At 36.2% G+C, this 12990-nt stretch overlaps 1 protein-coding gene across 1 annotated transcript in view; it reads right to left on the bottom strand.

Moving 5' to 3' along the window:
- The window catches only part of LOC140156536 (uncharacterized), a 62395-nt gene extending 49581 nt beyond the window's left edge, over nt 1-12814 (bottom strand). The window contains 2 exon segments of the mRNA XM_072179477.1: nt 1133-1364; nt 12683-12814. Of these exon segments, the coding sequence (XP_072035578.1) occupies nt 1133-1354 (222 nt within the window). The 5' untranslated portion in view covers nt 1355-1364; nt 12683-12814.
- Nucleotides 12815-12990: the final 176 nt, after the last annotated feature.

Below are 12990 nucleotides of genomic sequence, written 5' to 3'. Positions count from 1 at the left end.
TACAGGTTCCATGCTAAAAGCTACATAATAATATCACAAAATTAAAACAACAACTGACAAGTTTGGTTTTGAAAAGATTTTATGTGGTTTGCCATAGTCACTAGTCATTTTGCCTTGAAGAAATAACAGAAAACATTCTAGATGTAAACACGTGACCTTGTGTCAACTCATCTACAACACTGGGGTCTCAAACATAATTTAATTCTTTTTTGTTTTTTAATTTACAACTCATCTGCAGCTGTGTTTCAAAAATATTATAGCTTATAGTACAGATAATAACTACCTGCATAAAATGTAATCTGTAGCTTGAGTTCCTGCCTGATGCTTATTTCATGAAAATATCATATGAAATTTTTTAATTATGAAAACCAGACACAGAGCAGGTTCAAAGATCCACTGAAGGAAGACTTTGATGCAGAGTCCTGACCCGATCTGAATCATTTCATACGAAAATTTTGACCTTTTCGTAATGAAGATGTTAATTTCCCCCCAAAAGACCTCAAATTTTTAGGTTTGGGGGAAAAATGAACATCTTCAATATAAAAGGTCACAATTTTCATATGATGGATGGCTTTTCCTCCCAGCTACATACACTTTAAAGCCTTGTAAGTCAAAATGAAAAAGTTGGTATATACACTTTATAACATTTTACTGACAAGAAACAAAACACATTGATCAGCAAGGACTACCAGTTATCGTATTTCATGTATATATTCAATTCAGAGGTGTACATGTAAGTGAGGTAACAATCCACTCCCTGAAAAAACATGCGAGCCAAAGGCGAGCACATCCCCAAATTTCCAGAAGTGCAAGGGGGCTTGTCCGGGAATAGGCTGGAGGGTATCACCCCTCCCCCTCAAAAAAAATTTTGGCTCTTTTTATGACGAATTATCATCATCAATCCGAAATGTAAAAAAAACAGATTAAAAAAAATTTTTTAATTTTTTTTTTACATTTCGAATTTTTTATTTTTTGCCACATTTCCAGAATTCCGGAATTTCCGGAAGACTTACACCTCTGTTCAACTGTTCAAAATAAACACAAAAACTAGAACCAAATTTGTCAGCAATCATCCACCAGCTCCTTTTTTGAATGCACTAAAACACACAGCATATGCAATACACCAACTCACCCTGCCAATGATAGACTTCCTTCGTTTCCTCTTGACCGCATCCAGAAGTCGTCTGGCAGCTGGCCGGCCCATCCCAATCTTTTCGAGGTCATCGGCTTTAACAAAGTCAAAGTGGTCGAGCCGTGATACCTGCAGGTCATCATGGATACGGCTGAAGAATTTCTGCAGCTGTGTTTCTTGGAGGAGCTCCTCCAACCATTGTAGACTCTCATCGTCACTCATGATGACACACCTGTAATTGGGGTGAAAATGGGATGAACCACAAAATTGTAATTGAGATGGTACTAGCTTGATTTCAGAATAAAGCATGAATTTTAAAATATAGTAATATGATCATAACATTTGTTTGTCTGTTGTGTTATTTCTCCTAGTCATGTTCTGCCATGTAAAAGAGAGAAATAATACATTGTACTACCGGTACGGAATATTTTCTGTACATTTAAGAGCTAGTACTGCCATGCCCTTGGCCTATTTAAAAACCTATTCTGAGGTTTCCTCCTTCTATGTTCTCTTTCTTCTTCTTCTCTTTTATCTCTGTAGATAGACCCTAGTTCTACAGTCTATGGTATGACTATATATTCTCTCTCGCCCAGTCTCACCCTCTGGGTGGCCTTCCTCTTCTCATAGAAATTTATTTTTAACACTTTTCACAAAGCCCTCTTTTCATAAAATAAAAAGATCAGTGAAAATCACATTTTTAAGTAAAGATTTATAGTTTCAAAGGTACCAAATGATGCTTGTATGCTGGTGCTATTAACCTGCTAATCCTATGTGGACTTGTTCTGTATCTATCCATCTATCTCTTGTTCTGTATCTATCCATCTATCTGGAGGCGAGTTAAGCGCAGCGATAGTTCCCTCGCTTTGCACCACTGAGGTCCCGGGTTCAAGCCCGGCGCGCCCAAGGACTCATGTGCACTTGGTTTATCCCATTCCATGCTCGCTCTACAGGTTTTCTCCGGGATCTCCGGTTTCCTCCTGCTTTCAAAAAATCGGTGATTAGTTGTTTGGTTATCAAAAACTTCCTTCACCCAATGGAATTTGGGGAGCTGCACAGATAATTGGTGGATGTTACAATCTAAGTGCGGATAGGTCTGCGCCTGAGGTTCGGCTGCAACTGGCCTAGATGATGCGATCTGATTGTGATGATTCACCATGGCAGCGAAATTACAGCGCTTTGAATCCTTCAAGATCTACCTGGAAAAAGGCGCTATATAAATCCGAAATTTATTTTTTTTTTTTTTTTTATCTCTCGCAGACCATTACGTATGCATGGTATCCCCCAGCTGGTGTATGCATTCATAGAGCCAGTCATTCATTCAACCATGTTTCCAGGCAAGTCTGAGTTACCTTTGCAAATTATAATGTGCATCATTGGTTGTGTGCAGCTAGCGTACCAGTATATTAATAAGGTGTACTAATAAGCTCAGACTAAAAATGAAGTAGTTCTTAATTAGGAACTTTAAGACTTGTAAATCACAAGATGACATAGCAATGTGGTTTGGTCTGTGGTTTGGTCATGACTATGATTTAGACATGTTGCTTTGCACAGGGGGGAACCACAAGGGGCAGGCTGGGCACCAGGAGGTATGAAATGCTCCATCCCTCAGTATGGCTTCATTAGTCCATTTCACAATTTTGAGACTTGTAAATCACAAGATGGCATAATAAAGTGGTTTGGTCTGTGGTTTGGTCATGACCATAATGTATATGATGTGTTGCTTTGCACTGGGGGAATCATAAGGGGCAGGCCCAGCACGAGGTACAAGATGCCCATCCCTCAATATGGTTTCCCTTCACAATGATCTGTCATATAACTGTGCAGGTCAATTAAGTTTCCCCAACACCTTTCTGTAGAATTTACAGAGATGTCACAGGCTGACCCAAAAAAATCCTGAACTTGCGCAACACGGCGAGGGGCTCTCGCGCAACACGGCCGGGGGTCCGTCGAGGGGGCGAAGCTTCCCGAAGCCAGATGGTTTCTGCACATTTAGCACCACAGTAAAGGCCATTTCAGAGGGAAAAAGAACAGTTCAAAGCTCCTGGCTTGTTCTACACTTTTAATAAAAAGTGCTTCCTTCTTCCAGAAAACATGCTTTAAAGTTTTCAGTTTCCTATACTTTTATGTACAAGAGACACTCTTAAAAAAAGTTTTTTGGCTTTATTACATGGACAATATGGCTGATGTTGATATATGGTCATTTTCACGGTAAAGGGTGTAACTTTGGATTTTTAACATTTTGATCCGTAGTTTTCTAATAAAGCCACAGAATTCCATGATTTTTGGCCACATAAGTCATCTAGTTAGCAGCTACCTTGGGTAGCATAATCATCTTCGGGAGTTACTGCGTTCAGTTTTAGCAGGCTTAAATGTACCTAATATTGCCATTTTGAAAAACTGTAAAAAACAGTAACATTTTGTAAAACCCTGTGTTTTCTTCAGTTAGTTCATGGATAATTTTTCTTATCCTGAAAGTACGGTCATATGTTCAGTAAACACTGCCACATTAGATTTAATTGTGAACAGCCCTGTATTTTTGAGAACCGGACTACGATATTTGTCGTTTCGGAGGCTTCATTTTCCGTTAACAATTGTTAACAAACTTTGTGGGTATAGCTTTGGTTCATAATTCTTGGTTATTTCTTCACTTCTTCTTGATTCATAACAGTTGATATCTTAACTTGAAATGGGTAACAAAAATTAGTTGATTTGCAAGCTTTTAAAATTTTTATAAAATCTTGACTTCAAAGAGCCGATTTTCCGTTAACTTTTTTTAATCCTCCGAAACAAACTGTTCAGCAAGCTTGGGCAAATATAAATAAAAGAGCTCATCCAATCTATTGATCAAAATGTAGCAAAGTAGATCCTCAAGTCACTTGTTTTTAAATCATGGAGATATATATCACCGTTTGAAAATGGGACCCAATACAAACTTTCCGTTAACAATTGAAGCCTCCGAAACAAATGAAGCCTCCGAAACAACAGTAAACTTAATTATCATCTATGCATATCTAAATTGGTATGTTCCATATTGATATCTGCATTGTAATTGTTGCATGATATGTGCAGAATGTCATAAATTAAAAAAAAATTGATATTATGGTTAATGCTTGAAAAATATACTGATATCCAAGAAAGCCCGTTTCGGAGGCTTCACATGCAAATAACACCATACTTAACAAATGGGTGAACAAATTATCATGTTATAAATCTGCAATATCTGCCGCATAGAATCATTGATTCAATACACACAAGAAAATAACAGCTTAGATGATCCGAACAGTGTTGTTTTCAAAAAAACTACTTCTGCCATGTTTAACCATTGTAAACATGAAGCCTACGAAACAAAAAAAATGACTTGCTGTGATAATTTAATTTTTGTCACAACTGAAATTCAATACTTAGAAGCAAAGCATGAAAATTGGTAATTGTGATATTTTTACCTATTTTTTCATGTCAACTTGTAGTAGTTAGCCAAATATTTTACTTTTATGATCACCTGTGTTGTTAACTGAAGCCTCCGAAACACAAATCGCTTGAATTGCCAATTCTAAAAAATAACTCCAATTTCTGTGAAACTTGGCTGGGAGGTTCCTTTCATCAAGTAGTATTTGTACATGAAGTTAGACATTTAAATTATTTTAGGAACCCAATTAAAACTTTAAAAATATGTTTAAGGTTGGGAAATTTCCATTGCAAATGACCCTTGATGTTAAAAATTTTCAAAATTGCAATTACAAACATAGCAAAACATGGTATAAAATTTAACTTATATCTGTTGACTTACTTTGGAATGGGATTTCACATGTATTCCAGCTTTCATGTCATAATTTTAATCCCCAAAATCCGGAAATCCGGATAAATCCGGAAATGTGACATCTCTGAATTTATGATATATTTATCTGGCCAAGATCCGCCCTCTCCCCCTTCATTTGACAAAATTGACCCCCCCTATAAATCTGCAAACCAATCCATGCAGACCAGAACCATGAAAAATGGCTCCGCACAAACTACCTTAGATCCAACAAGAACGGGCGACACCATGACGAACATAATTCCACACCCTATACAGAAACATCACCTGCAGGTGCCCCACCGTACCCATACCCACGGCATGTGACGATATATATTGCAGACTCTCTGTAAGATGTTCTAAATGACACAAATATTCAGCAACCGCCAAGTCAAATCTGTGGTAAAGAGTCTCTTATAAGTACAGCTTACTCCTGATGTTTTCAATTGATGCTGTCATAGAGAGGATCTGGATCACCACAAAGATTGAATCCAATATCAAGCAATCCGTTTACAAATGCATCAAAATGTATCTCATCACATTGAGCCTTTCAATGAACAAGTGTTCAGAGCCTTAGAAAAACGATGACTTGAATCTCGGCTTGATGGCACAAGAGCAATATAGCTGTAGGAACTGCAAGCTACATCCCAGAGGCCCATGTTGAGAACACCACATGTAAATGTCCATCATTTGTCCATCATCTTACAGTGGATTACTTTGATCGTTCCATCAATCATCTTGGATTTTGAAGTTTATCATGCTCAAAAAGACCAAGTATATCACAATAAGAAAAGATACAAGAATATAGGAAAGTCACTGAAAACTTTTTTAAAACTAACAAGCGAATGAACAGTTTATGCAAGTCCAAAAATGGCTAGATCGTAGATAAAATATATGCTCAAAATCTTTACAAACACCAAATGAATGTTTCACAATTAACCTAACTGCACACAATTGATTGACATGCCTGTAAAAGAAAGAGTATTTTGCTTATAATTACAGTACTTACAAGTTTCAGAATACAAAATTTTTCCACAATGTTAACAATTTCTCAACTGTAATCCACACACATACTTTCCAAGTGCTATCATTTTACCGTCCTACACTGTTACTATCAATACAACACTGTGATGTCATTTCCTTATATTCAATACATTATTTCATTGTCAACTATGGATCAGTTTAATTAAGAACGTCACTTGTGACTAAACATGCTTCTAAATTTAGTGTATGATTTCTCACATCATGCCTGTTCTGACTATTTTAAAATAAATTATGTAATAATATTATGTAATTATAATTATCTTTGGTTGAAGTACAAAATGTCTTCGTAAGTGGGTTGCAGCATATGGACAATTGGGTGTGCAAAATGTTCTTGTTTCAATATGGTAGGTATTCCAGTATGTGGGTACACCAAGCTGTTAATGATGGAGGCTATTTTGCAAGGACTGTCAAGGGTTCCAGTTCTGGAGTTTTTATTTGCATTCAGGCATGGAATACTCTCCTTCCCATTGGGAAGGGAAGTTTCCATCAGGAAGGGAAGTTTCCATCAAGGTTTTCAAATTCTACAGAGACCTAGCTTCTGGCAAACAAATTAAAATTTGTTCTTCCAAAAAATTAATATGACACATTTTTGGGACAACTGAATTTTTTTAAGGGCTAGTGGAACCTCCATAAAGACAGAAGTTTGGAGTTATGAATGAGAGAGTTGACAGGAAGTTGTAGGAGTTAGATTGTTATGGACAAAGACATGATGGGTGTTTATGCGCGAAAATGTTGAAGGTCAGGTCAAGGTCATCCGAGGTGAATTGAGCATAGATTGTCAGATTTTCAAACACAATTCTGCGCCAAAATTGTTAAAGGTAATTTGAGGTCGACTAATAAGTAGCCTATATTGTTGGATTGTCAGAATGTTCCGAGTCTTGTCAAGGTCATTTGATGTCAACTGAGTATTGATTGTCGGATTGTCATAAAACGTGGTGCATGTAATCACAATTAAGTGTCAAAACCAAGGTCATATCACGATTAACAGTTACTGATAATAGATAGTTGGGTTGTAATGAAACTTGGTTGATATGATCACCCTTGAGCAGCAAACATTCGTAAGGTCGTCTGAATATAGATTGTTAGATTGAACATTGTGAAACTTGGTGGATGTGATTTTGCCAGGGGGTGGTTCATACAATCCCCCCCCCCAATGTTGACACCTGTATGTGGTTTTCTGACTAAATTAACCTCATTGACCATTTTAGCCCCATACATGTAAGTGCCATTGTTGGCGTGCTTTGCACAAATTTATTCCAATTTTACACCATATTTCATCAGTTTAGCTTCAATATGACAAAACTTATTCTGACGCCAAATGTGCTGGATTCACTATATACCGGTACTTCAAGAAATTTTTCAACACCACCCCCCAATATGTCAAAAAAGAAATTGATGCCACTGAATAAGATAGGTTCCGTTTACAAGTAAAAAGTCCATGACGTGTTGATATTTAACAACAATGTTGATTTGTACGACCAGGGTTTTCTTAAAATGCACATAGTGTTTATACGCGTTCACACACTTTGTGTACCCCTTCAAATCCATAGCGGTCCATGGAGGGAGTATAAAAGTTTTGAGCCAAAACAATTATCAAATTTTCTGGGGGGAAATCAACAAATTTAGCGCAATTTGGGTTTTTAAGGGGGGATGAGGTTAAATTGGGGGGAGAAAATTTTGGCTAGCCAAAAGGGGAGGGGCAAGCAATTTTTGGCAAGCCGAGGGGGAGGGAGGTAAGCCAGGGGTGGAATTTCGCGGGAGTCTGAGAGTCGACTCTCGCAGAGACTCCCGTAAAATCCTATTGCGAGAGTCCATGTGGACTCTCGCTGGAAATGATCGGATCAGCGAACTTATGTTTAAGTTCAACACGCCTTAAAACTCAAAGCCTGCAAAATATAAAGGAAAAGTCGCCAAAGATGCAATGACATATGGTCATTTTCACGGTAAAGGGTGTAACTTTGGATTTTTAACATTTTAATCCGTAGTGTTCTAATAAAGCCACAGAATTCCATAATTTTTGGCCACATAAGTCATCTAGTTAGCAGCTACCTTGGGTAGCATAATCAGCTTTGGGAGTTACTGCGTTCAGTTTTAGCAGGCTTAAATGTACTTAATATTGCCATTTTGAAAAACTATAAAAAACAGTAACATTTTTGTAAAACCCTGTGTTTTCTCAGTTAGTTCATGGATAATTTTTCTTATCCTGAAAGTACAGTCATATGTTCAGTAAACACTGCCACATTAGATTTAATTGTGAACGGCCCTGTATTTTTGAGAACCGGACTTGATATTTGTCGTTTCGAGGCTTCATTTTCCGTTAACAATTGTTAACAAACTTTGTGGGTGTAGCTTTGGTTCATAATTCTTGGTTATTTCTTCACTTCTTCTTGATTTATAACAGTTGTTATCTTAACTTGAAATGGGTAACAAAAATTAGCCGATTTGCAAGCTTTTAAAAATTTTATAAAATCTTGACTTCAAATAGCCGTTTTTCCGTTAACCTTTTTGAAGCCTCCGAAACAAACTGTTCAGCAAGCTTGTGCAAATATAAATNAAAGAGCTCATCCAATCTATTTATCAAAATGTAGCAAAGTAGATCCTCAAGTCACATGTTTTTAAATCGTGGAGATATATATCACCGTTTGAAAATGGGACCCAATACAAACTTTCCGTTAACAATTGAAGCCTCCGAAACAAATGAAGCCTCCGAAACAACAGTAAACTTAATTATCATCTATGCATATCTAAATTGGTGTGTTTCATAATGATATCTGCATTGTAATTATTACTTGATATGTGCAGAATGTCATAAAATCAAAAAAAAATTGACATTATGGTTAATGTTTGAAAAATATACTGATACCTTAAAAAGCCTGTTTCGGAGGCTTCACATGCAAAAAACACCATACTTAACAAATGGGTGAAAAAATTAATGTGTGATAAATCTACAATATCTGCCGCATAGAATCATTGATTCAATACACACAAGAAAATAACAGCTTAGATGATCCCAACACTGTTGTTTTCAAAAAAACTAATTCTGCAATGTTTAACAATTGTTAACATGAAGCCTCGAAACAAAAAAATGACTTGCTGTGATAATTTAATTTTGTCACAACTGAAATTCAATACTTAGAAGTAAAGCATGAAAATTGGTAATTGTGATATTTTTTACCTATTTTTTATGTCAACTTGTAGTAGTTAGCTAAATATTTTACTTTTATGATCACCTGTGTTGTTAACTGAAGCCTCCGAAACACAAATCGCTTGAATTGCCAATTCTAAAAAATAACTCCAATTTCTGTGAAACTTGGCTGGGAGGTTCCTTTCATCAAGTACCGTAGTATTTGTACATGAAGTTAGACATTCAAATTATTTTAGGAACCCAATTAAAACTTAAAAAATATGTTTAAGGTTTGGACATTTCCATTGTAAATGACACTTGATGTTAAAAATTTTCAAAACTGCAATTACAAACATAGCAAAACATGGTATAAAATTGAACTTATATCTGTTGACTTACTTTGGAATGGAATTTCACATGTATTCCAGCTTTCATGTCAAAATTTTCTGAGGTTATGTAAAATACATTTTTTCTTAGATTTTAACCAATATGTTATGCAAATGTCAAATTTTTTATTAGAAATCAAAAGGATTAAGCCTTGAAACATTATTTTACTTGAATTTAAGTTGCTTCTATGCATGATTTCAGTAAACAGAAACATATTTAAGTGTTTTGTAATTTTGACCCTAAAAATCAAAAGTTACACCCTTTACCGTGAAAATGACCATATATGGAAGTGAGAGTATGATGACACATATATTAGGTATGCTAGGTGAATTTAAATTTGCCATCAAACTGCATCATTTTATCAAATTAAAGCCCTTGAGTAAACAAAGCCAAAACTGAAAACCATTTTTTCATAGCACTTTCCGTAGCAAAGTTACATCTTGTCAAAGATTGACTTTCATCAAAAAGTTTCAGCTAGCAAAATTCCCCAAAACGGCATTTCGGGGTGTTTCTAGATCTTAGTCTCATTATGATAGCAGCTTTTTTAATGGAAATGCTATCCAAATCCTCTAAAATTCCATGTGCGGGTGACTTATCACCATAAAAAATCATATATTTGGGTCAAGTGAAGTATAGAAAACATATTTATGTAGGTTTCTTTCTTCGTGCACTTGTTTTAAATTTCTATGTAAAAATGCATTGACATTGTCGGCGAATTTGACTGACTAGCAAATGTGTTAACTAAAGGTTTGCCTGGGTTACCTACATATATTAAAAACTTAACTTTGTTAGTTTATTTGTTAGTTTGTTTGTTTGAATGCATTTTACGTAGGCCTACATATAATACCTTTTGGACTCCCGCAAGATTGTACAACAAGAATCCATTTACGGGAATCCATGGACTCTCGCAAAACTCTCTTGCGAGAATCCACTTGGACTCCTGTGGCACTTTACAAAATTCCACGCCTGTAAGCAATTTTTGGCACACATTCATGGGGTGCCTAAAATTATAAAATAAAATGCTCCAAAAATGCTTCTAGGAAAACAGTATGCAAACACTATATGGATGTCAAATATTTTTATTATTTTTCTTATTTGCTGCCTTTGTTTCCAAAATGGCTGTGAGGCAAAAACATAAATTGTTTCTTCAATAGGGGTAGGGCTTTGGGAAAACAACAATATAATATTTAGGGGCCTTCCTGTTTTTATGATCTAGTGTCAACTGACAAAGCAAATTTCAATTTCAAGTTGCAAATTTCAATTTTACACAGAAATGAATGGTTTTAGTTAGAATATTTTCAAAACAATAAAAACCTTTAAACTAAAAGTTTAAGTAGGTTGAGTTTGAGAAATTCATCCACATTTAAAAAATGTTTCTTCAAATTTTTCTAAGAATTCATCAACCTGGCGTACCGGTAGTGGTGTTATAATTTCCAGTGACCGACCGCAAATGTAGGTATGCCAGGTGAATTCAAATTTGCCATCAAACTGCATTTTTTTTTACAAATATCAAATTAAAGCCCTTGAGTAAAGAAAGCCAAAACTGAAAACATTTTTGTCATAGCACTTTCCGTAACAAAGTTATATCTTGTCAAAGATTGACTTTCATCAAAAAGATTCTGCTAGCAAAATTCCCCAAAACGGCATTTAGGGGTGTTTCTAGATCTTAGTCTTATGGCGATAGCAGCTTTTGTTAATGGAACTGCTATCAAAATCCCTCTAAAATTCCATGTGCGACTTGATTATCACCATAAAAAATCATATATTTGGGTCGAGTGAAGTATAGAAAACATATTTATGTAAGTTTCCTTCACCGACCTATTCTCGAAAAAAATTCAAATTTCTATGTAAATGCATTGTGTTTGGGCCCCGGTCTCGGCGAATTTTGCTGACTAGCAAATGTGTTAACTAAGGTTTGCCTGGGATACCTAGCAAATGCTTAGCTAGTTGATGCACCAATAAATTAATCTCCTGACCAGTTTAAACTGAAGCTATTGTACATGTAGCTCAGTTAGTGGGTCGAAAACTGGTCTACCTTGACACAGTCACGGAATGGACTTTTTGCTACTTGTAAAAATCACTAAAAAAATCATCGTTTAAAGTATTTCTTTGGACAAAATCTGATGCGTAGAACAAGTTGAGCAATTACAGATGACAGCAATCAGTGACACAGGTTACTAAGTGAGTATTTCACTAGATATACCGGTACTTAAAATTTATTAATTTAAAAAGCAATAAAGCTTGCCAACAAATTAACACTATACTATAGGACACCCTACCGAAGGTTCTGCAACTTGAGAACAAGTACTCCTCAAATGTTCACAATTTGTAGACTTTACTATGTACATGTAGAAGAACAGCAGTCCCTTGCTCATGATGCGAGCACCCTGTTAATGAATAACGATGATCGACATACGTGGACACAAGGAGCTCTAGCTCATTTGGGTTCCTTTCATTCAAGAGCGCTGCTCTGCACCGACCAGGACGTTTTTCGCGTAAAATCAGTTTATCGCAAAATCCGTCTGTTAATGTACGACTGTCAGACGACTGAATCGGCCCACTTCCATGTTTACACTGTGCACACTCTCAAAATGTAGGCCTATTGTAATAAATGTAAACAACTGCCGTTCTTCTCTGCCACTGCAAGAAACTCAAAGTGTCACATGACCAGCCCAGCGGGTCAGTTGCCTGATGAAGTCTGATGGTTTCAGACGCAACGTAGCAAGTTGCAAAAAATGTAAGTTCAGTATTTGATTTAATTCAAAACCCTTGTGATTTTATTCGACTGGAATAACTGAGAATATTCACTATTTTTTACTGCAAGAAAATGTCGAGTACCCAGCGCACAGCCACTGCGTGCAGCTGCGCATAGTTACTAAGTTAGTTTGCAATGCAAACTTTAAAAAAAGTCAAAACAGACGTGTCTTCTTCTTCTTCCTTAGTAGTACCAACTTCAGAATCCTGAATAATATCGTACTGCGGGATACTGTGTCATTTATCATATATATATCGGTATGTCATTTTCGTTATTGATGCTGCCCTATTTTTATTTTAACGGTATGAGTTCCCTGTACTAGCGCAGAGTATTCTTTTTGATCATCATGCATGAATGAATGGGTCCTGTTGCTGTACGTTATTTGTGCATTCAAAATCAAAACACCAAACAATCCTAGCTAAAAAACACTGTTTTAGTAACTCTTACCTCTTTACAAACTGTGCAAACTTGGGGAAAACAACTAGATGTATGGCGTCAACTGTGTACCACAGCAGCACGTCTGTAACATTTTTATAAACACAGAAACTTTATTGTCAAATTTACACCACAGTATGACAATTCAATATCATCACTGCCATGACTGCACTGTAGAGGTACTTCCGGTCTCTGAGGTCGTTCATATAGCAGACTCGGATACATGACTCTGATCACCCAATCACCGCGCATGGTATCGTGATCTAAGCGAATAATTAGAATGTTAGTTAAAGAGTTTAAAATTACGGCAGCCAATTTAG

Source organism: Amphiura filiformis, chromosome 7 (assembly GCF_039555335.1).
Source record: "Amphiura filiformis chromosome 7, Afil_fr2py, whole genome shotgun sequence".
In the NCBI taxonomy this organism is placed as follows: domain Eukaryota; kingdom Metazoa; phylum Echinodermata; class Ophiuroidea; order Amphilepidida; family Amphiuridae; genus Amphiura; species Amphiura filiformis.
The sequence above is the reverse complement of the archived record's forward strand: the minus strand, read 5'-3'. Positions and strand labels throughout refer to the sequence as shown.